The 23,466-nt window shown below is 38.2% G+C and overlaps 1 protein-coding gene across 6 annotated transcripts in view; it reads right to left on the bottom strand.

Annotated features, from left to right (window-relative positions):
- Window positions 1–23,466, bottom strand: part of CNKSR2 (connector enhancer of kinase suppressor of Ras 2) — a 2,909,208-nt gene that overhangs the window by 2,099,087 nt on the left and 786,655 nt on the right. For 4 of the 6 annotated variants that reach the window (XM_044072276.1, XM_044072278.1, XM_044072279.1 and 1 more), the window contains exon 4: window positions 22,862–22,921. The exons of the other annotated variants lie outside the window; for them this stretch is intronic. In XM_044072276.1, the coding sequence (XP_043928211.1) occupies window positions 22,862–22,921 (60 nt within the window). The remainder of the gene's footprint in view (window positions 1–22,861; window positions 22,922–23,466) is intronic. 6 annotated transcript variants of the gene reach the window in all.

Raw genomic sequence — 23,466 nt, 5'->3', positions numbered from 1 at the left:
CTTACCAGCCATTCAGTAAAACAGTTCACTGTACCTATCCAGGCATATCCAAAGGGCAGTTTCAGGTGTACTCTCCAGTCCAACTGGTGAATCTGGGCATTTTGAGGCAATGTTACAACTGCCTCATGCACACAGACAACCCTCTTTTCCTACCACCATAAACTAATACATGTGAGAGATGCAATTATACAGCCAAACTGGAGGCTAAGCTCTCTCAACCCAAGACTGGATCAGACAGTTAAGAGGAGAAGGGAAATACTTGCATCACACCACCAGTCTCACATAGACCCATTAAACCAGCACCAGCAAAAAACACACATAAATACATAAAAACATACTTGGAGGCCCTAAATAAAAATCTTCAAAAGCAACAGAGACCTCCAAAGCAGACATCCAAGCAACCTCCAACCCCCAGCACAAATCATGAAACACATACTTCACAAAACCAGTGTGCCATGCAATCACTGCCCTTAAGGCAAAATAACATATCCAACATACTAGTAATAGGTGACTCTATGGTCAGGCACACTGACGTCCCACTCACTAGGCTGAATAAGGAGAAGGTTACTGTCAGCTGCCTGTCGGGTGCCAGGATCCACCACATAACACAAGCACTCAGGTCACTCCAGAACAAGTACAAATACGACTCTGTCATTGTCCATGTTGGTGTGAATGACCTGAGCCATACCTCCCTGGACAGCATGGAAGAGCTCTCTGATCTTGTAGCCCAGGCCGGTTTGACCCTGACCCATCAATTTCAACAACTGGCTAAGTTTCTGGTGTCATTCAAAGGGGATCCAGTGTCTGTCCACCTGGGATGACATGCTCGACAAGCTACGCTGCTTCGCTAGAGACAGCTTGCACCTGTCACCCTTAGGCTTTCGAATACTGGCCAAGGCTCTTGCTGCCTCCATAGTGCCTTTTTTAGGCAAGGCTCAAAAGACAAACTCACCACCATAAATAGCACAGGTAACAAAAAACTGAGGGTAATGCTACTCAATGCCAGAAGTCTAAACCTCAAAATGCACGCACTCGAGGCACTCCTCAGTATGGAGAAAATCAATGTATGTGCAGTAACAGAAACCTGGTTTAAGGCTCCAGACAGCACCCCAGCACTACCAGGCTACAACTCATACCATACATTTCGGCCACAGAACCCGGACCGAAATAGAAAAGGCGGGAGCGTATCCATATTCATCAAGGATACCCACACCTCCAGGTTAGTGTCACAGCATGATGCTTCTGAGATCATCCACGCGCAACTAACAATGGGTAAAACTGCAATTCAAATTGTAGCTTGCTACAGATCACCCACCATGTCCCAAGACCACCATTCCACATTTCTGGAAATACTGGGAAATATAAAGGTCCTACCAAACACCCTAATATTGGGTGATTTCAATTACCCAAACATTAATTGGGAGAACTACTCAAGTACTAACTCCCTTGCCCAACATTTCTTAGAATTTATAAACTCAAATGCCTTGGATCAACTGGTCAACACTCCCACCAGAGGTGACAACATATTGGACCTGGTCATCACCGACATGGGTGACTGGTGCTCCACATCGGAGGTCAACCCCTCACTGGTTAGATCTGACCATAAACAAATCACTTTGGATATCCAATCCCGGACAAAAAAAAAACACTGTGAAAAACTTTTCAAAAGCAAACTTCACTTTACTTAAGACTGAGGTGGAAAGTTTCAAAGCCCCCATGCTAAAGGATAACATTGTCCAAGCTGCAAAATCCTTTACTAATGCATTCTACAAACACCTACAAGAATGCATAGATCGTGCTATCCCAAGCAAAACCAAGACTCACTCCTCTAAGAACAGGAAACCAGTCTGGTGGACCCCTGCCATAAACAAGCTATACAATAGAAGGAGGAAACGAATACAGAAAAGAGTAAAATCCCAAGAAGGGAAGACATCCCTGATCAGTATCAGCAAGAAACTACGATCCCTCATAAAATCATCCAAGGTGAGTTTCAAAAGAAAAATTGCCAAGGACTCCAAAGATAACCACAAGACATTCTTTAGCTATGTGAAGAATCTAAGTGGCAATGCTCAGATCTGCTTGGAGTTAGTGCAAAATGGTACAAAATACACTGAACCAACTGATATTGCCAACATCCTGGCAGACAGGTTCAGTGCAAACTTCACCCCCCTCTCACCCCCAAAAGGGCCCATAACCATACCAGAAGAATGTAGAGCTCCTGAAATCACAGACACTCAGGTTAAAACAGCCTTCTCCAAAGCCAAAAACACAGCATCAATGGGACCGGATGGTGTCCCAGGCTACATCCTACATGAGCTCAAAGATGAACTAACCCCTCACCTAAACACACTGTTCAAACTCAGCCTCTCCACGGGTTACATACCCATAGAGTGGCGCACAGCAATGGTTATTCCGCTCCATAAAGGTGGAGCCACAACAAACCCCGGGAACTATCACCCTATAAGCCTGACTAGCTTCTGCAAGGCTATGGAGCGCATCATCATGGAACTCATCAACAGAGACATTGGGAACCTCCAATCACTGGACCCTACCCAGTTCGGCTTTGTTAAGGGCAGATCATGCCTCCTAAACCTAGTGGACTTCTTTGAGACAGTTACCAATGCTATAGATGAGAGAAAGGTGGTACACACAGCCTACCTAGACCTCGCAAAGGCCTTTGACACCATTCCCCATTCTGGTATTACAGACAAGCTCACCAGCCTAAACATAAACCCCTACGACACAAGATGGGTTGCCAACTGGTTCATGGACAGAACCCACATGGTAAGAGTTGTGAGAGCTAGGTCTGACTCTAAACCGGTTACAAGTGGCATTCCCCAGGGCTCAGTCCTAGGACCCCTCCTGTTTGGCATATACTTCTCAGAGGTACAGGCAAGCACAGGAGGACTATGGCTGACCAAGTTCGCAGACAACTGTAAACTAGGGGCTATAATCGATTCTCCAGCTGACACGGACATCCTCCAAAAGGGTCACACTGAGACAGACACCTGGTGTCAAAATCATGGCCTCAAGCTAAATGCCAAAAAGTGTATAGTCATCCCCTTTGGAAAAAACAAAGTACCCACAAACTACCACATAGGTGGTAGTCCCCTAAATACGGAAGACGTAATAAGGGATCTGGGGACCCAAGTATATAGTAAACTCTCCTTTGATAATCACATTGCCAAAGTGGTTAGAAAATCTTTCTACGTGGCACACCTTATCACAAAAGGGTTCACATCCAGATCAAAAAAGGTCATTGTGCCCCTCTACTCAATGCTCATCAGACCCATAGAGTACAATGCCCCATTTGGGATGTATCTTACAAGACACCTGCAACAGCTGGAAAGACCACAGAAGTACCTCACCAAGTGGATCACTGGCCTCAAACAGATGCCCTATGTAGCTCAACTGAAGAAACTCCAGCTGTACTCGGTTGCATACTGCCTACTCAGAGGTGATCTCTGCTTGACATACAAGGCCATGTCCAACCCAAAACTGATGGAAATGCTCCACCTAAAGAAATCATATCCCCGCGAGCCACATGCTCTAGGGATCTAAACCTCACCACAACAATAAATGGGACGTGCTAGAGGGATAGGTTCCTGTCACAGAGACTTGCCATACTTTGGAACAAGATTCCAATCTACATTAGGCAGAGCTCCTTGCTAATGCTCTTCAAGAGAAACATTGACGAGTGGATGGGAAACAGAAAGTTTACCCCAGGGATCGCTGCAGTGGCTCTACTGGACAGAGGCACAGGGAACTAATATAAGGGGGCAGTGAAAGCCAACACATTCTGGCTAGGCTTATAAATGCCTTCAGGCAGATAGCCTAGTACCTACCTATGAACCTAATTGTGTTTTTGGAGTGAATTTTATTGATTAATTGGTTGTTGGGGAGTATGTATATAAGGATGCTCTGTTTTTTATTGTAACTATGTCTGATGAAATGGTTTGTTTGATCGTGAAAGCACTTACTTCTGATTTCATTTTGCAATAAAAGATTTTTTACATCAGTTGCTGTCAGCGTTTACCTTCCAGGTGGGGGGTTTTCATTTTGATTGCTGCTGGGATTGTATTAGCTTGCCTCATCGGGATTTTTCTTTCTCTATAATAATTATGTTTAATGCAGTTTGAGAAGTAAGAAATGTAGTCTTTTCCAAGCAACACTGACATTCTTTAACTGAAAAGTGGTTTGTACCTGCCACATTTTACTCCGATCACCCACTAATGACAAGCCAGTCTGAGACACGATCTTATGCAGAGAAATGTATTGCTGGCTTTCAAACAGGAATTTGGAGCAGAGCATGATTTTCAGTTTGTTTTGCTTGAATGGCTGAAAACATATCATCTGGAAGCTTCACATCAGAACTCCATGATTTACAGAGCTATGGATCCTACCGACATAGTAACATTATAATTTATTTTGTCTGCCTATTTCCTATTTACTACTAACAAATCTGGAGCCAAGTGAAACCAGTAAATGCATTTTCTGACTTGCCCTTAAAAATATCCCTTGCTTTCCAGAAGGATCTCATTACTTTCTCCTCACATATACTAGAAGGCTTCTGAATGGCATCACATCACTTCAGTGAAAATGAAAAGTATTTCCCAAACATTTCCTAATAATGCTCTACTTTCTTGTCATATACTCTGACCAGGGGTTCTTTCTCATCACTGTTGCAATATTCTTTACAAAAGAGATATCCTGTTGAGGATCGTTAAATGTCCAGCCAGTATACCAAAGCCTTCATACTTTCCGAGCAACATTCATCAAGTGTTATTCCCTGCATCCACTGTGTGATGTACATATGTGATGTATGTGTGCCTACTCCTCTAAACTTCTTTGCCTTAAGCCAAATACTTACTTAAATTTTGTCTGCAAGTTGTTCACTGGTTGTCTTCTTTCCTTGTCTTCCTTTGCTGCTGTGTTTTACATGTCATCCAGGATGGGAACATGTGAGTGTGGGAGGGAGATTCCCCATAAAGATAGACAATAACAATGTCTTTTTTGTTTAGCTACCACTCACAACCATACACAGTGTGAGATCTGTCAGGCATTCTTCCCTACGACTCTCCCAAGTCAACTTTCTTTCCCATCTATTTATTTAGAGGACCAGTACTTGAAATTGCTAGCTCAGGATACTATTCCAGAATCTGTCTGCCCAAGCATTAAGAAGGTGAAGAAAATGTGTTCAGCTTATGCTGCTGTCCACCCTCCTCTGGACCTCTGCATTGGGTTGGATAAAGGACCAGAGGAATATCCTGTGTCTCTGACATGACCCTCTTGGAGGCTGACCTGGGACGATCTACTCACATTTTTTTTTTAATTTCTCCAAGTCTTTACGGTTTCTAATACCATGATGGGAATGGACCCCATTCCTAAGTCAAAGTACGATTAAAGTTAATGAAATTAGTATTGTTTCAATCTTTGATGTCAGCCAGAAGTGCTCCATGCAGCACCCGCAATGTGCCCAGTAATGACTCCTCTTGCAATTTGTACGGAGTTACATGTATTGGTAATATATCTAAATACACTAAATAGACCCGTTGCTCCTACTACAATTGTAACTGTCTGGGTATCTTTCTTCCACATGGCTCTCTCTTCTGCCTGCAAATCCTGAAATTTTATGACTTTGTGCCTGCCTGTACACAAGACACTGTAGTCACTGGGTGTGGCGATTTCAATGATCAGTGCCACTAGTTAATGACGTCCTTTAATTGGCTCATCTATCTTCTTCTTTTTCCATTCCCCTAGTGAAAGGGTTTTTAAATCTCTGGGCCCACATACACAGCTCAGATATTATCTGGACAAGACTAAGGTGATTAGGAAATCTAAGCAGCTTTGAATTTACTTTCATACTAGGAAACTGGGTACAGCCATCTGTTCCTAGATTTCCTAGGCCATTTCTTTTTTTATTCTTTCCATGCCAAGCAGCTTTCTTCTTCTCTTTGTGCACATACAACCGGGGCAGTAGCCTCTTCTAGTGCTTTTCTCAAGGATCATTTTTGGAAGCTGCTGCTTGGTCTTCTGTTCACACCTTTACAAGTTGGATGTCATTTCTAAGGATCGGGGGTGGGAATGCCAGGACAACATTACATGGGTTTTTGTAAGGTTCACGGACTCTCCCTTCTGGGAAGAAAACTGCAACAGTGATAAACACACAGTAGAATTGTATAAGATCTTAACATAACAGATGATGCTTTTCTTCTCACTGCTGCAGTATTCTGTCCATCCCTCCATCCCTCCTTCCCTCCATTATTTCATTTGCTTTTTTAAGCTGAAGAGTATCCTTATCTTCCCTTCCTGGATACGCATGTTACTTCCTCTATCACTGCACCTGTTTTCCTGGGGCAATTCAGTTCTGAGGAGTAGGCTCACATACATGTATGTACCTCACACAGTGGACTCAGGACATACATGTGACATATGGCATACAGGAGGTTTGGTATGCTGGTCAGACATCTGGCAACATTCAGCAGGATATCACTTCTATAAAGAATACTGCAACAGTCAGAAGTAGGACATCTACTGTTAGGGTAAGATATTTCATTTGCTTTTTTAAGCTGAAGAGTATCCTTATCTTCCCTTCCTGGATACGCATGCTACTTCCTCTATCACTGCACCTGTTTTCCTGGGGCAATTCAGTTCTGAGGAGTAGGCTCACATACATGTATGTACCTCACACAGTGGACTCAGGACATACATGTGACATATGGCATACAGGAGGTTTGGTATGCTGGTCAGACATCTGGCAACATTCAGCAGGATATTCCTTCTATAAAGAATACTGCAACAGTCAGAAGTAGGACATCTACTGTTAGGGTAAGATATTATACAACTGTACTTTAATCTTGTACAGAGTTTACTTGAAATAGATGTTCCTTACAGTTACCTGAATATACTTTGCAGACATTTCATCTTTCAGGTTATTACATTAACATATTTTAATCTTTCTCTAAAGGTTCCTCGCAAGACATATACATCAGAACACTGATCATTCTTTACTGTTCCTTTTAACGATTATCCTTCTACAAATCTGATTAACAGAACTAGAAATAGCATTCCAGTTTGACCTTTATCTACAACTGTCTAGTGTCAGCGGCATTACTGCTTTTCACTTTGGCTCAGCTCTCAAGTCATTCCTGGACAAATATGTGCCATAAGAAAACTAGTTTAGGAGTACACAATGGGTTGAACTTGAGACCCTGCTCTAGGAAAGAGACAAAGGCTGCTTAGTCATCTACAGTCACGGGGATAACTTCTCCATAGACACCTACACCTCCCTTAGCAGTAAGTACACAGGCTTGCCCAAAATAGTTAAAAGTAAATAATTTTAAGGCTTTCAGGAAAGAACCCTTTGCAGTAGTACACATTTCTAGAAAAAATAAGCGATAAAAAAAGAGCACGTACACACAGAAACACGACCAAATAAAACTACCAGCATGTAAAAATAAGCATTTTTAATAGTAAAACTGATCAGCGCTCTTGCTATATAATATAGATTCTTCAGACCAAAAGTGAGAATATAAAACATCCACATTTAAATAGAAGTACACCACTACCTGCTAGACAACTAACTAATCAAAGAAATCACATATTTAAAGGTATAGGTACCTGACGTCTATAAAACATGAAACAAAAAACATACCTTACCTGAAACATGCCTCACCTGAAAAGGCACCAAAATATCCATGTCAGTTCAGGCACTCTTAGATGGGGAATGTATAATTTTTGTGATAGAGTATTGATGGAACATTTTTTTTCATTCTGATATGGGATGGGAGTTTCATTTTTCTGCTTCAACTGATTGTAACATCGTCAATGTGGTGTACCTTGCTTTTTGTGAGGTATACTCTTCATTCCATGTTGGTAAAACAAACTGCAAGTTTAAAGAAAGGGTCAGACACCATCTTTATAGTATACATAAGGGGAATGTAGTTAATGCTCTTTGAAAGCATGTTAACACATATGGAGTCAATCACGTTTAGGTTTATAGCTATAGATGTGATGCAGACTATCATTAGAGTGGGGGATGTAGAAAATGAGACAGAGTTGAAGGAGATTAGATAATCTCACTGCAGTCCTATAAGGGTCATGGATTAAATTAGAATATCCCTCTATGCCTGGTTTTAAAATCTAGGGGTTTGAGGAAGAAGTAATTTCTGCATACTTATATGATTTTATTTTTTAGATTTCCTTTATTAGACATTTTTTAGAAGTATGCTTTTTGTTTCATGTTTATAGACATCATGTACCTGTACCTTTAAATATGTGATTTCTTTGACTGGTTAGTTGTCTAACAGGTAGTGATGTAATTCTTTTTAAATGTGAATGTTTTATGTTCCCACTACTGGTCTGAAGAAGCTATTTTATACAGCAAAAACACTGACCAGTTTTACTATAAAAAACATTAATTTTTACATAGTGGTTGATTTATTCTGTCATGTTTCTGTGCGTGTGCTCTTTTATCGCTTACTTTGGATTTATTTCAAACCAAACAATTAATTCTTTGGGATTTTTTTTGTTTGTTTTATTTCGAGAAAAAGACTAAACACATTACTAGAGGTTGCATCTAGTAAGAATGTACACCTCCAATATACTCTCACCAGCAATGATTTTACCACCAGAAGCCACCCCTTGCGCTCACCTAGATTCCCCAAGCTAGACATTGTTCCAGACTGAGCAATAAAATCTTCTTCAGTCCTTCCACTTGCAGTACAGTTTTCAGCTACTAACTTTGAAAGGGCACAGAGTAGCTGAAACAGATGACGTCCAATAGAAATTCCTGAAAATGGTTCCTACCAAACCCAGAAGAAAGAAACTTTATTGTCATTTAGGAAACACAAGTGCCACCTAAACGAAATGTTGAGTTTTAGCTCTTTTACAGGAAAAAACAAACACAAAAAGGATAAACAATAATTATAGTACAAAACTAAATATCTAAGTAGCTGTCACACATACTTGCACACTATTTATTATGTTGGACAATACTGACTACTATACAATTAACACATGAAAAGAAAAGTGCACTATACACAGAGGTGAGATTGGGTAATATTGCACATAAGGAAGTGACTGGAATTGCACTTGAATGAGAATATATTAATTTTAGTAAATAAATAGAACTACTGTATGGAAAAAGAATGAGAGCATAACAATCTATTATGGTTTTGGTACATCCAGATTTATGTCTGCATTAACGAGTTATTGCAGTTGGATAAAAACTATTCATGAATCTGGAGGTCCTGTAGCGGAACAGTTTTAGTACTTCTAAGATGATTCTTAAGGTCATAACTATCATCGTCTGTATATAGCATACATTTCTAGGAAACTTTACTTAAATTTAGTCAGTAATAGGTAGTGGATGTAAATTCATTTATTTCTGTTAACAATGGGCACTCGGTAGAAAATTAACTACTTTCTGAGCCCAGTTCATAACTGAAAAGGATTAGCAAACCAACCCACTTACCTGCTCAATAAATATAAAGAAACTGAAATAAATAGTAAAGTGAAGACAGATTTGCATAGCAGTGAAAAGTTTCTCATATTTCCACTGGTCCTAAGGTTTATAGTTAAATACTAGGCTATTAGTCTGCGGACTATTAAACGCCTGGCCAATAACCAGAGGTCAGAATCAGACCCTGTACTTTGTATGTGTCAGGTAAAGACTTGAACCATTATGTCATCTTCACCACAAAAATGAACAAAAGGATGTAATCAGCACACACTGCCCATTCCTAGTACTGAGCCTACATAAAACTGCTTGAAAAGGTTATGCATCTACAACCTACATCCTAACCCCACAGTTATAATCTACTGATACTCCCAACATGGACTCAGGCCTATAACATGGATTCAGTGAGTAGAGAATGCACTGAACTGTCTTTCCAAATACGTTCCCACTGTCACAAAAAGTGTTGAATGTAAAGCATTCTTTTCACTTCAGCAAAATTTATTAGTATATCTTATTACTTAGTGCTTAACTAACAAGCTCAGTCAGGACTAATAACTCATACTGACATACCTGGTTCAGTAGATATGTACTTTATTAAAACAAAGTTCAGTAAAAATGCATCCTCTTCAATTGGTCCTATCCTGTTCTGCCTGGTTGAAATAAAATATGGTAACACAGCATTTGACTCCCATATGTTCACAGACAGTGTTGCTCTGTTGTGTTCTGGTCCCACACCCACTGGAGTGGTAGATTCACTGCAATCTTCCTTTCCCACTTCACAAAAATGGATTGCAAGTAACTCCCTACTGTTTAATGTTTAAAGCCTAAGGCTAAGCTACGTACTAATGAGAGGTTACTCAACTCTAATGCACCCCACCAATCATCAAGTCCTTGTCTGGAACTTGCACTGAGCAGGTGAAATACATCAGGCTCTTGACCTTTCCACTTGATAGGACAGTGTCAGTGTCACACTCTCAGCAGATCTCATCTAGTATGAAAAAGACTCAGAGTCGGAAGAGCTATACCATCTCTATGGATCCCGTAGTTTCATTTATAAAGATACAACATTTAATGCAGTACTTTTCATCTTGTTCCTATGTGGAAGTTGAGCAATCAACACCCCTCTCTATATAACAGGACTGTGACATTCACCCTGAGAACATCCCATGAGTCCACCTCTGCATTATTATCCAAAGGATTGACCAGATGACCCTAACTAACAGACTGACTAATATCCAGCCAGGTGTTCTTCTTACTTTATTGAATTTCCTGACCTGGTACTCCATCCTCCCAGGACTCATACAAGTCCAGTGCTTCTCTGCTTCACCTCTCTCTCTAGTACCTGCAAATGTGTTTTATTAAGTGCCATACCCATCTTGTGGAACTCAGCTCCTAAACAAAAAAAAAAAAAAAAAGAATTGAATTTCACACATACCTTCACAACTTCTGTAAAAGTTCACTTCTCTTTCACAAACAGGTAAGCAAAGTATCAGTCAGAATATTATGCACCCACAGGGCCCACAACCTTGCGATAAACATATATCACTTCCAATTAAGAAAGTTCACATCAAACTTGGTGCACTATATAGGGCCAAACCTTACCTCACTTAAAATGGCAAACTACCCACAGCCAGATCCCGCCTCCTATCTACTCTCCTCTACTGTTCTCAAATTTTCACTAACCTGCACGTCCGATTTACATCTACTTGATTCCTGCTATAATAAAATAGCAAAATTTGCTGCTAATATACACAACAGGACCCATCATTGCCTTGCTCTTCAAAAACTACACTCGCTTGAATTTACCAATCTGTTATTGCTAAATCATCTCACAATTGCCAACTCCATTATCCACAGACCTGTAAACTGCCCTGCACTGTCCAACCTAGTTCAACTAAATACCAACCCCAGGACCCTTAGATCATCTGATAAACTTATACTCAAGGTAAAGTAGCCAAACAGTGCAACCTAATACCCCAGAATATCCTAGAAAACACAGATGGTCATAGCTTTATACTGCTTCTAAGGGACACCTTACTCAACAATGGCTATGCCCCTGTAATACTCCTGGCTAGCTCCTCATACCATCAATCAAACATGTCTTTCCTGCTATCCTGTCCTTGTCTTACTTCTGCCAAATGAAAATACCTCAGTGGTTTATTTTAGTTATGTATCTATTGAATTTCATATTACTGTCCCTAGTAAGGCTTAGGAAATGTAATATGTTCTGTTTATATTCTCGTTTTGTAAATTGTGATTGTAGGCAACTGCTAAACTTTATCTATGTTTGTTGTAAATCTCTGTAAAAGTTTTGTAATCTTTTTTGTACTGTTGTTATAGAGCTTTTGTCCCAGGGTCTCTGCTGAAAATGGGCTACTTGCCCAGTCGGCTACAACCGGTTAACAAATGTAAAGTAAAATAAATAAATAAATAAATATTGCACGCCCTTTGCAGACACTCTAAGGTAGTGCATGATACCTTATATTCTTAATGTATTATCTGTATAACTGCCCTATATTCTTAATTTATTATCTGCATAACTGCTTATTTATGTTCTATGGTGTTGAAAACTCATCTACTGGCACATTTGCATGCATAACTATGGTGTCTTTAACCTTTAACTAGGGGGTCGTCCCTGAAGTTGGGCAAGGGCTCAATGGGATTAACTGGTTAAAGCGAATTCTGCCTACTTATATTCCCACGAACAAAAAAAGAACAAAGAATCACTGGTTTAACCAGCAGGTCCCTAACTTCTGAGGCATGTAACATGAAGATAGTTTGCTATACCTATTCTGATACTGATAAAATCATTTATATATTATTTTTAAACAGTTGGCAAAATCAAGTCTTTTTTTCAAGAAAAATCCTTGTCTCTTAATCCTTCCCCTTGTCTGGTATACACTGCAGAAAACTGTTTAGTTTCACTGATATCTCTAGCTGTTTTACTTTCTTTTTCATTAGTGTAATACATCCACTTACAGTAACACTACTCCTTGTAAAATACGAGAATGATTGTGTTATGATCCAGACAATCTTGATGGCATTCTGCCATGCGCTATGAAGTGAAAAGTATTATTATTTCATAACTTTTTCACACAAAGTAAAATTCTCAGCTTGTCTGTCCATTGTGTGGCATGTGCCTATAATCCTTGCATTCTTGATGGGGTGTTCTGCCAAGGAATTTCTGTTCTTCTCCCAACTGCCAGTGTTAATGTGTCTCTAAGTATGCACCCGAGTATGAGTGTGTGTGTGTGTGTGTGTGTGTGTGTGTGTGTGCCGTTTGACTGAATGGAAGTAATTGAAGGGCTAGTTCATCCCTCCTACCCAATGTTTTCCAGGAAAATACCAACCTTAATATTACCAGAAAGTGGACAAATATATGTGCAGAAAACTGGTGGATCAATGTTTGTATCTTTGCCTTTTTGATTATCCTCTCTGATTCATATAATTTCAATATTCTTTTTCAAATCATATGCAAGCCGTTCTCCTAGTAAAAGATGCTCTGACAGACTCTCTGGCTGCAAGAGAATCTCAGGATCAGACAATTTGTTATTGAGACTTCTGGTACTGAGAAGAGCAGCTCTGAGCAAAGTTGTCCTGTGGCAATGGCAGTTAATAAGCAAAGTTTAACACTTAGGGTGCTGAGACTTGGTCTCTGCCTGGCATACAAGGCATCTTCAGATAAGCTGTGATGGACCTTTTGCACATTTGTAAAATGAACAGCATCAGAAACACGTGATCCAAGCATTTACATTTTGCCTGTGACATAAACAAGATACGTTACAGAGACAGATACACATGTCTCTCAGAGGACCTGATTGTTCTGAAACAGTCTCCCCATCCATGTGAAATAGAGTCCATCCCTAAACCTGTTTAAGCACAATCATGACCTATGGATGGGAAATTGAAAATTCAGCACAGGTTTGGCCCCCATATCTCTGATAGACTGAGGTAGACAGTAATGTCCAACTAACATACCCACCCAAATAACCTGTAGAAACTTCCTAACATACACCCTCCTGATAAATGCCCATAATACATAGGGCATAATTGGTTGGAATCGTATGTCAAGGCTTATAAAGGCCATGGTAATCATTAGCCTACCTAGTATATACATATAAACTTATTTCCCTGTGTTATAAACAGAACTGGAATTTCATCTGCAATATCGGGATGTCCATTATCTAGACTCTGCCAAGAAAACGCACTATGGGAGGTAGCAAGAGCTTTGGCTGGAAGTGGTTTGGGCCATCCTTTGAGAAACAAGTTGGTCTGTCTACCATTTTAGCCAGGGCAGACATATAATGAGCCTCCTATGATGACACCAGCTACTTAAGCCAATTATGTTTTCCTTACATTTAGGAATCATTCTGGGTGAAGATGGGATTCCATTCAGGACCACAGCCTGTGCTTGCATTTGACACCTGCTTAGAGAGATCCGACATGTTTCTTAGGTTTGGTTGCTGCAAGTCATTCCTCCACATGGGCCACAACTAGGATGAATCCCTCATAACTCTTTGGATCACAGTGCCAGAGAGACAGCTGTCACCCTATCCTTGTCCAGCTTCAAAAAATATTGCATCAGTTTCCCCAAAAATGGAGTCAACATTTACTACGATATTACTACTTATACTAATGGATTCAGTGGTAATAGACAGTTTCCAGTCTGCAGTCTGGTGACACTTTACGGTCTATGAGGGTAATGACTTTGTGATAGTATATTTCTGATGAGACTAACTTCTTATTGCTTGGTGGATAGGGAAGTGACTCTGACAGCCTCAGCCTATGTTGGTTTGGTATATTTTGTGTACAAGTGTGAGTGGTAATATGTCGTGCTCACAGACCATCTTTTTTTTAGGTGAGAAGATAATTTCTATGTTGTGTAGATACTTACACTTCTTACAGATTATATCAGGTATATCAAGTAATACTTGACTGCATGCAAGCATTTGGCATTTCCTAAAGTGCCTACAAATACTATGTGCTATGAGGCTGGCAACAGAAGTGATGCAAATTGATTGGTTTTCCATGATGGCCAGGTGGGTTTATGACTTACAAAGGATAAATGCCACTAATTCTACAATTAGCAGTTTAACCGATGGGTGCCATGGGAGTTAACTTCAAAAGGTTACAATAAAGTAAAAGGAATGGGTTGTAATATCCAAAGTAGTAAAGACCCGTTCATTCATAACCCCCTTTTTCCCATCTTTGCACATTGGGTCGGGGTGTGACATATATAGTGACCATCACTTACAGCCAATGTTCATAACACCGTGTAAGCTAGCCCTGCCATAGTTGTTCTTCTGTACCCCCAACACGTACTTACCTGCAGGTAATTTAGTGTGTACAATCCACCTGTCTCATGCCTATGCTATCCAGTGGTAAATAACAAAACCCACAATAATTTTAAAGTAAGAAACAGGGCAAAACAACAGTGATACAATGGAGGCAGTTGCACCAACATGAAGAACAAGAAGCTATGAGAGAGAATCCTTACTAACAATTGTACAGTTGAAACAGTTGTAAAATACAGTGGCAGCTATTACAGCAGCAGTGACATTAAACCAGCTGGCAGTGTGCTTGAGCAACAAGATCAGTCAGCAGTACCCTGTGACACACAGAACAGCTAAAGACAGTGATTAAAGAGGGAACAGCCTACAAATGAAATTTAGGAAGCTAAGCAGCTTCCAACTACAAACAAATTAATTTGCATCAGATGAGTGTAGGCACAGCATTGTGCAAAAACACTCAATTTAGAGCAAGACAGTAAAACTCGGAAAAGCTCATAACAGCAAACTGGCCAACGGCAGTAACCAGACACCTGGGAACAGTCTGGTTACCTCCCTCTTAGATATGTTACAGAGCCACAACTATGTTACAGAAAGCCAGCAAACAATTACAAAACAAGATTGCTTAAAGCACAAGATCACCATACAGCTAGCAAGGTGTATTCAAATAAAATGAAGAAAATACACTTTCTTTTCAAATTTACCTATTTGTTGGCTAGGTAAGCAAACTAGACATGTTTTCAGGGGGCACTGTCACATTACGTGACTTGCTCAGAGGTCACGTAGCAGGCAAATGGAAGTGGAAGTAATAAAATCACTGTAACAAATCACATGAATCAAAACACTACCAGCTTATAAATGTAGTCCTCTGCACTAACAGCCAGCATGCTCCAGTAAAATAGCCTTTTGTTAGAGGGGGTTCATCCAAGAGTTCTTGGCAGAGCAGAAGGCAGGTAGTTTATTTACATCTGTATAACTCTTTATAAATGCAGCAATGCAAAATTTAGAGAATAATATGTGTTTATTAAAATAAGTAGAAATGCAGTTACATAAAAGACAATTGCATAAACAAAAGAGCATCATACAGTATTATATTGTATATAGGCATTACATTTAGAGAAACAAATGGCAAACATATATAAGTGGATCCTACTCACACAAGTCATAGATTATGAGCACTACTTCTAACCACTAATTAGAAAATGTGAAACAAAGTTTAAATCCAGCAGATCCATCTGTGTTGCACATTTTTGACATAATGGAATTAATTCTACAATTTTAGCAATTGTCATTTATTAATTCATAGCAAAAATCTTTCACGCGTACCTGCCTGGCAATGGAGTCATAACAAAATGACACTTACAAAGTCAAATTCAGAGTGCTGAAAGCTTACACTTTATACCAAAACCGAAATAATGTAGTCCAGGTTTTGATTCCCTCTGCCTGCCTTTATTTGCCTACTGTGTCACTTATAAGACAGTAACTTAAAAGAGAGGTCCACAAGGATCAGTGATCTGTCCTGGTTAACAAATATAAATGGAAATACAATAAAGAAATAAAACAAAATATACTTAAACAGAATTACGTAAGTAGATTTACAGGGGGCTGCACCCTAAAACCTTTATATACCAAGTCGGAGGATACATTACATTAGTCAAAGAGGGAATAACTGTAAAATCAAGCATACGATCATTAACGTCCAGGATAGCGTATACTTAAGTGGATGAAGCCCTCACTGTTAGACTCCCCAATGGCTTCAGTTATTTAACAAGCAGTTTAACTAATTAGTTCTGTGTGCATATAACTGAGCTGGAAACTATAATGAATGCTAGACATTTGATTTTGTTGCTGGTTATAGTTAAGTTGAGTTGTGTGTTTCACTGTGTGAGGGGACATTCTAAATTCTTCTCTCAGATATAAAGATGTTGTAGTTAGGTGATCTCTGAATTTGTAAATATACATGAGGAAGAAGTCTTCACTAGTTCTTAATTCAAGAGGTAGAATTATTTAAGTAGTCGCCAAAAAGTCCACAGATGAGCCACAAAGAGTAATGGACCACAGGCTATTTTACTTTTCTATTCTGAGTAACAAAGATGAGGCTAGTGTTAGGGAATTTTTAGGCTAGTGATTTATTCATGTGCTTTTTGCCACCTAATCTACCAACCAACTGTCCCTCTACTAAGAACTTTAAGCCCATTTTGTGATTCAGTCAGCATGAACTATCCATTGCTTGGGTCAAGATGTATCCACTGGGAGGAGTCACTTAGACAGGAAATATTGTTATCTTCATGTCATCTCTAAATCTTATAATCTGCCATATTCCCCAAGGCAAGCCATGTTCTTGATCCAGCATCCTGGAGGGTTTAGACAGGAAATATTGTTGTCTTCATGTCATCTCTAATTCTTATAATCTGCCATACTCCCCAAGGCAAGCCATGTTCTTGATCCAGCATCCTGGACGGTTGGCATTATCCCTAGTCCAGGACCATCCCATTTACGTAACTTGTTACCATTCCGTTTTGGTGACAGACACCAAATTATCCCCAGGCTGGAGAAGTACCTGACAGTCACACTCTGAATGGAACCATATACTTCAAGATACAGAGTTCAGCGACATTCTTACCCCACTGCCTCTCAGCTGACATGTCCACCCTTGCCACTGGTGAAGCCTGCAATACTTAACACATGTGCATGTCTGTGCATACAATATACATGCACCCATTACAGGATTAGTAGGAACAGTCTCATGTCTTAATCCATGCTGCATACCTGCTCTCCAGTAGAGTGTCACCCTTATAGAAATCTGACCATACCCCACCCTCCAGATTGGGTGAGCTAGCTTCACCCACTTATTTCCATCATGCAACATAACAACCAAGCCACTACTTAACTGCTGGTCACCTAGATGTCTGTTCAGCATCCAAAACAGCACCTATTCCCTGAAAAAGTGGTGGCTTTGCATAATCTCAGACATTTCTGCAGCCATATGGAGTTTGTACTCCTTTTTCATACCCCTGTGTGTAATGCATCAAGCACCAAAGATTTGTCATCACAGGTGAAGAAATGTGATAATAATTAGACTGCCTTTCCAGAAGAAAGTATACCCACCCAGCTGCAGTCTGCTGCATAGATCATTTACTTTGAACTTATCCCCTAAAACTGACAGTCTGCACATAGGTTCATTTTTACCTGCCATAGCACTGCTATACTTCACTTTAATCGCTGGTGCCACAACTCAGACAGGTATCCCTTGTGACAGAACTAAAGGACAGGAATTACTAAGTCAAGGAGTGCTAAACACAAATGTAATGGACTCTGAGACTAATTCACAGAGGGTTCTACAAATGATGGTCTGTATTGCAGGGTCAGGCAAAAGCAAAGAAGCATAAACTGAACAAGTCATCTTGTTTTAAGCAGACAAATGTAGTGGAGATTTGTCTGCTATTAGAAGAAATCACTGAGTAGGTGTAATGCTTAGCAGAAACAACACAGTTAAAGCTGAAGCACATGATGTTCAGAGACTACCTACCATGCATTTCAGTTCTTTGTTTTATTTATTTATTTATTTCATTTCTTACACCAGCACTATAATTGTATAATACAGATTAGCGGAACTGACAAGATAGTTAACTCAGTGTCTGGTCACTTTCTAATTCACAAGTAAATTGCCATTTCTTTATAAAAAATGAAAACAAATAAAACAGAGAACAAAAGAATAATGATTTGGTGAGATATGTCCATACTACTTTGATTGTTCGTACGAAACATGTGTTATTCAGTTATTCCAATACTCAGATTGTTTATAAAATTAGCAAGTTAAAGATTTTGTCAGAATCATAGAAAATTGCTATTATGTTAGCTATTTACAAAAATGGAGAAAAAACAATGCTGAATATTATAAACCATTTTGTTTTCTGTACATAGAAAAGTTCCAAGGAAGTCTTAGCAAGTTTTCGACTGTTAACACTTTATGCTAGGAGGATGTCAATCAGGATCTTGTCTACCTTACTTTGCTTCTGTGAAGGTGACTGATATGTCAGATCAATATTAGCTGATTTTGTAACCTTACTTTCCTTCTATGAAGCTGACTGATACGTCAGATTAATATTAGCTGATTATGTAATATTATTAAATCTAGCCTTGTGTTCCCTTGGAAAGGCTGCTGAACTCCTATGGAAAATTTAGAACAAATAAATATACTGGGTTAAAAAGTGGTTCACCCAAAAGTAATTTACTAAGAAAAACTGAAAAACACTGACAATAATTGATAAGTTCTCATAAACAACAGAGATCGATTTCGGGATCAATAATGTTTAGTTCTGTGTGACCACTGTAAAAAAAAGCTACAACAAAGCCTGTATTAAGAGATCTTCAGATCTCTACAAATCTGAAGCAGAGTTGTGTAATATTTACTTAACATACTACCTCAGAATGCCAGAATATATAACAATAATATAAAATTAATGCAAACAGCATACAGCCTTATCAGCACAATGATTATTAAGCTAAAGTATGAAACTTAAACCATACTGCAACTCAACTAAGCTATATGAACAGCCTCCTATATTACTGATTACAGTAACTGCACAATTGTGATGGCACACATAATTATCAAATTACCATGGTAATTTAAAGAGAAATGCAATGTAACATAGCACTGTGAAAAAAAATATATACAAGGGTGAATGTAGAAGAATATTACTACACACAGTGTGAAGCTAATAACAGGAACACATTTATGTTCATGTTTCTGACTGGAGAAGAATTAAGCAATTAAGTTACATTAGTGCACTGGTCACTGTAAATGATACTTGAAAAGTCTGTTTCAGAGAATTGTGTACAGAAAAGAGATGAGGGGTTAATACAAAATAATGGCATATGAATGGAATATAAGTTGTCCACACTAATACAGTGGGAAAATAGGTGGAGCGTGACAAAAAATGTGAAATAATTTCGGTCTGTATTCCATCAGAATGTGATCTACTACAGCTCAGTAATTCTGCCAATGGCATTTTTAATCAAAAATACAACGATCAATTGACAGAGTGGCCAAACTTGATTTAATAAAAGCAGTCTTCTCCGGAAGTTTAATAAATAACAGACACACAGAATGTAGGATAGCCTCATTAAAGACTATATATTGACTGAAACTTCTTTAACTGTAAGGTGTAACTTGCTGACCACTGTAAATGGTGTTTTAGTATTAAAACTACATATCCCATATCAGACATCCATTTAAAAAAAATATATATATATATATATATATATATATATATATATATATATATATATATATGCATGTATGTGTCTGTGTGTGTGTGTATAAATATATTCGTACACAAACACATATACATATATATGTATACAAATAGTTTATGAAGTAGCACACATTACATTTATGATATAAAATTAGCCTCAATTCTCTAATACAATTGTCATGAGTACCATAGAAATGTACATTTTTAAAACCATTACTTGTGTGTGTGACTTGTCTAAACATATTAAGTTTTAAACAGCCATCAGTAGTTTTTTGTTTTGCCTGTACTCTGTTTTCAGATCACACCTCTCTAGAATAACTAACATCCACATCGATCTCAGAGGTGCTTTGTTCCAAAGACATTTGGAAGAAACTTTGAAAGATTTGTGGTCTGTTCCCAGCTGAACATTTTTGCCCCAATTCCTTTTCCACCTGAAAACATCTCTTTTCTGCACCTATACATGTTGTGGTGCATAGGCAACTTGTCCTATGGCATTCTAATTGGAATCTACTTGCACTACAACTGGCTTATTTAAATCATAATATTTTATTGTTGGAGCATGCAGAAACAGTTTCTTTAGTATTTCAAAACTTTTTTGCTTACAGCTATATTCTGAGGCTACATTTGCTCTAACAGATTTTTTTAAAGGTATAACTACCCCATCCACCTTATGTATAAACCATGCAATACACTACACCATACAGAGAATTCTATTTAATCTCTGTACATCTTCTGAATTTGGCATTTTCACTGCTGTACTTCTCAGTCAGTTTGTTATTCTGATATGACCCTATATTTCAGACACTCATCACTATGAGTTTATAACTGCTCTTATTTCACTTGAAATTTTGCTGTTGTTATTCATTAAGCAACTGTTTCAGCCTCCTCTCATACTTTTATTGTGTCTGACTTCACACTAACAGATCATCTTCTATGTTTCAGACATCTTTAAAGCCATTACTTGTGCATCAGCTCTTTGGAACACTTCTGGTGCTGGCGAAATACCATAATATCTGAGAAATATACATGATCCAACTGGCATATTAAAGCTACATTATTTGGAAATTGCTTTATCTAAGTTCATTAGACAGAAAATATAGTTTGCATTTAGCACAAAGAAGAACTTAGGCGCTGGCATTGTTGAAAGATAATTTTTCAACTATAACCAATGGCCAACAATTTTATCACTTTATTCAGATCTTACATATTAATATAAATAACACTTTTGTCATGCCTTACAATGGTGGCAATATCTTTCATGAAATCTGCTACCTATAATTACTTCATAATGATGCCTCAACTTTTGAATGATATTTGCCTCTGCTCTACCCTGTTTGAGTGCTAATGATACTTTTCTGGAATAATAAATCATTGTCAGCACATCAAGATTTGTGTATAATAGGCTGTTGTCAATTTTCTTAAGAAGCTAAATAAATCAACACACACAAAATATATCACTGCTATGACATTATAAAGCACCAAAAACAAATGTGACTTTGTAACAACTTCTTTGCAAATGCACTCTTGCTTTTACAATGTTAAATCTATTCAAACATTTCTAGCCTCTCACAATTTCAGAATAATTCTTTATGCATTTCTGTCTGAAAATGAACATTATACATTTGATTTTAAATTCTGCTTCAGAAGTTTGAGTTAATGGCAATACCCAATAACCACAATAGGTTAACAATATACATACATATATCACTTCATTATATTGAGACTGGAATTACACTAAGTATCTCTTTGTAGTTTAAATTCTACATTCTGCCCATTAATACGCTGCATTTCAACAATCTGTTTTAACATTTCAGATACATTCTCAGATGCCAGTTAATCTTCCAATTTTACTAGCATGGACAAACATATCATTTTCATATTTCAGATAAACAGTATGCACATTATTTTAACACACTTGTTTTTCTTCTTTTGCACATTTTACAGAAATATCATTTTCTAGCACAGAACTTGAAAGACTGATTCTGTTCTAGTAAATGATTCTTCCCATGCTCATGATCACATGAAGCATGAATTAAAACTGCAAGCATTTGTCTACATCTCATTCTGGATTCTTTTATTACTCTTCCATATCTATTATTGCTTCAACACATCCTGATTATTTTTCAATTGGGCCTAATTATATGATTTACATTTAATTTAACATGCTTCCCTTTCATCCTGCTAAACTATTATCTACCAATATGACTTACTCTGAATAACTCCAGAGTTTTCAAAAAGGGCAAGTCTGCTTTTCCAGTTCATCCTTTGTTTTATCATTTCTTCTACCACATTGTATTCTTGTTCTTATTAGTGAATCATGCAACGTAACAAATTTATAGTCTGTAGCTCTATTCTTCAGTTCATTAACAGAAGCATACATACCCTCTTATACAGTCTTGTGTTCTTATAAATAACGAATGTCTGATGAATGACAGGCTCTTTGTGGGCTTAGGCTAATTTCTGATTTTCTCTCCTACTGCTGCTTTTTTAGTTTTTCTTCAAGATATTTGCAGTATAATGTAGTGAACGATGATGCACAAAAAACATACCACTGCTACTCTGCTTTCATTCTTAAGCTACTGCTCAAATATTGACACTCATTCACTGATCCGCTGTATAATGCGGTGCTCAGCATTTTCAATTGCTGCACTAAAATGTGGCAGCAAAACTGGAAGTCAACACCCATTATAATATATGGATGAGTATAGTCTTATCACCTATAATATTTCAAAAATATAAAACAAATGTTACAGGCAAGATCAAAAAGCTGCCTATACCTTCAAAATGAAATAAATAAAAGAAACAAAACAAATGTGGTATCTATATAGGCTACTATTTTGTGGGGTTCTACTCACCGTTGTAGATGTCCCCTTTCCCTTCCTGATGTAGCTCCCTCAGCCCACAGAGATAGGTTCCTAGGTAAGTTAAGATACAGAAAATTTTAAATAATCACTCTACCTCTTTTGATATCATCATAACCATTGCAAATAATGGGTAATGACTCCCAGCCCAAACCAACTCCATCCTTTAAAATAAAAGTAACAACATTATTCAGAAATTAAAAGCAAACAATGAAGAAACAGAGGAGTCTTTTTATTCTAAGTTAAATATTCTTAAATATATTTTCTATGGAATAAGACATGTTTATTTTTGTCATATTTTAAACAGGACATGTTTCTAGTCTTTATAAAATAGCATTTATTCTCAATTACTCTCTTAGTTTGCCACACGAAAAATCTATGAACCTAGCAAACAATCTGAACAGTTACCAAGCAATTAAATCCATTAATGCATTGTTTTCTGCATCAGCCTGCACTAAAGCTGACCACTGACACACTTTTGTATATAAATGGGTACATGATAAACGACTGAAAACCATGTTATCAAAGTCTGTTTGAAGATGGAAAAAAAAAAGACTTCCTGAAACCATACAAAAAACAGTAAAACATTTGTTTTTACA

Source organism: Protopterus annectens, chromosome 5.part0 (genome assembly GCF_019279795.1).
Source record: "Protopterus annectens isolate FY-2018-M chromosome 5.part0, PAN1.0, whole genome shotgun sequence".
Taxonomy (NCBI): Eukaryota; Metazoa; Chordata; order Ceratodontiformes; family Protopteridae; genus Protopterus; species Protopterus annectens.
This window is presented reverse-complemented; position numbering and strand designations above follow the sequence as displayed.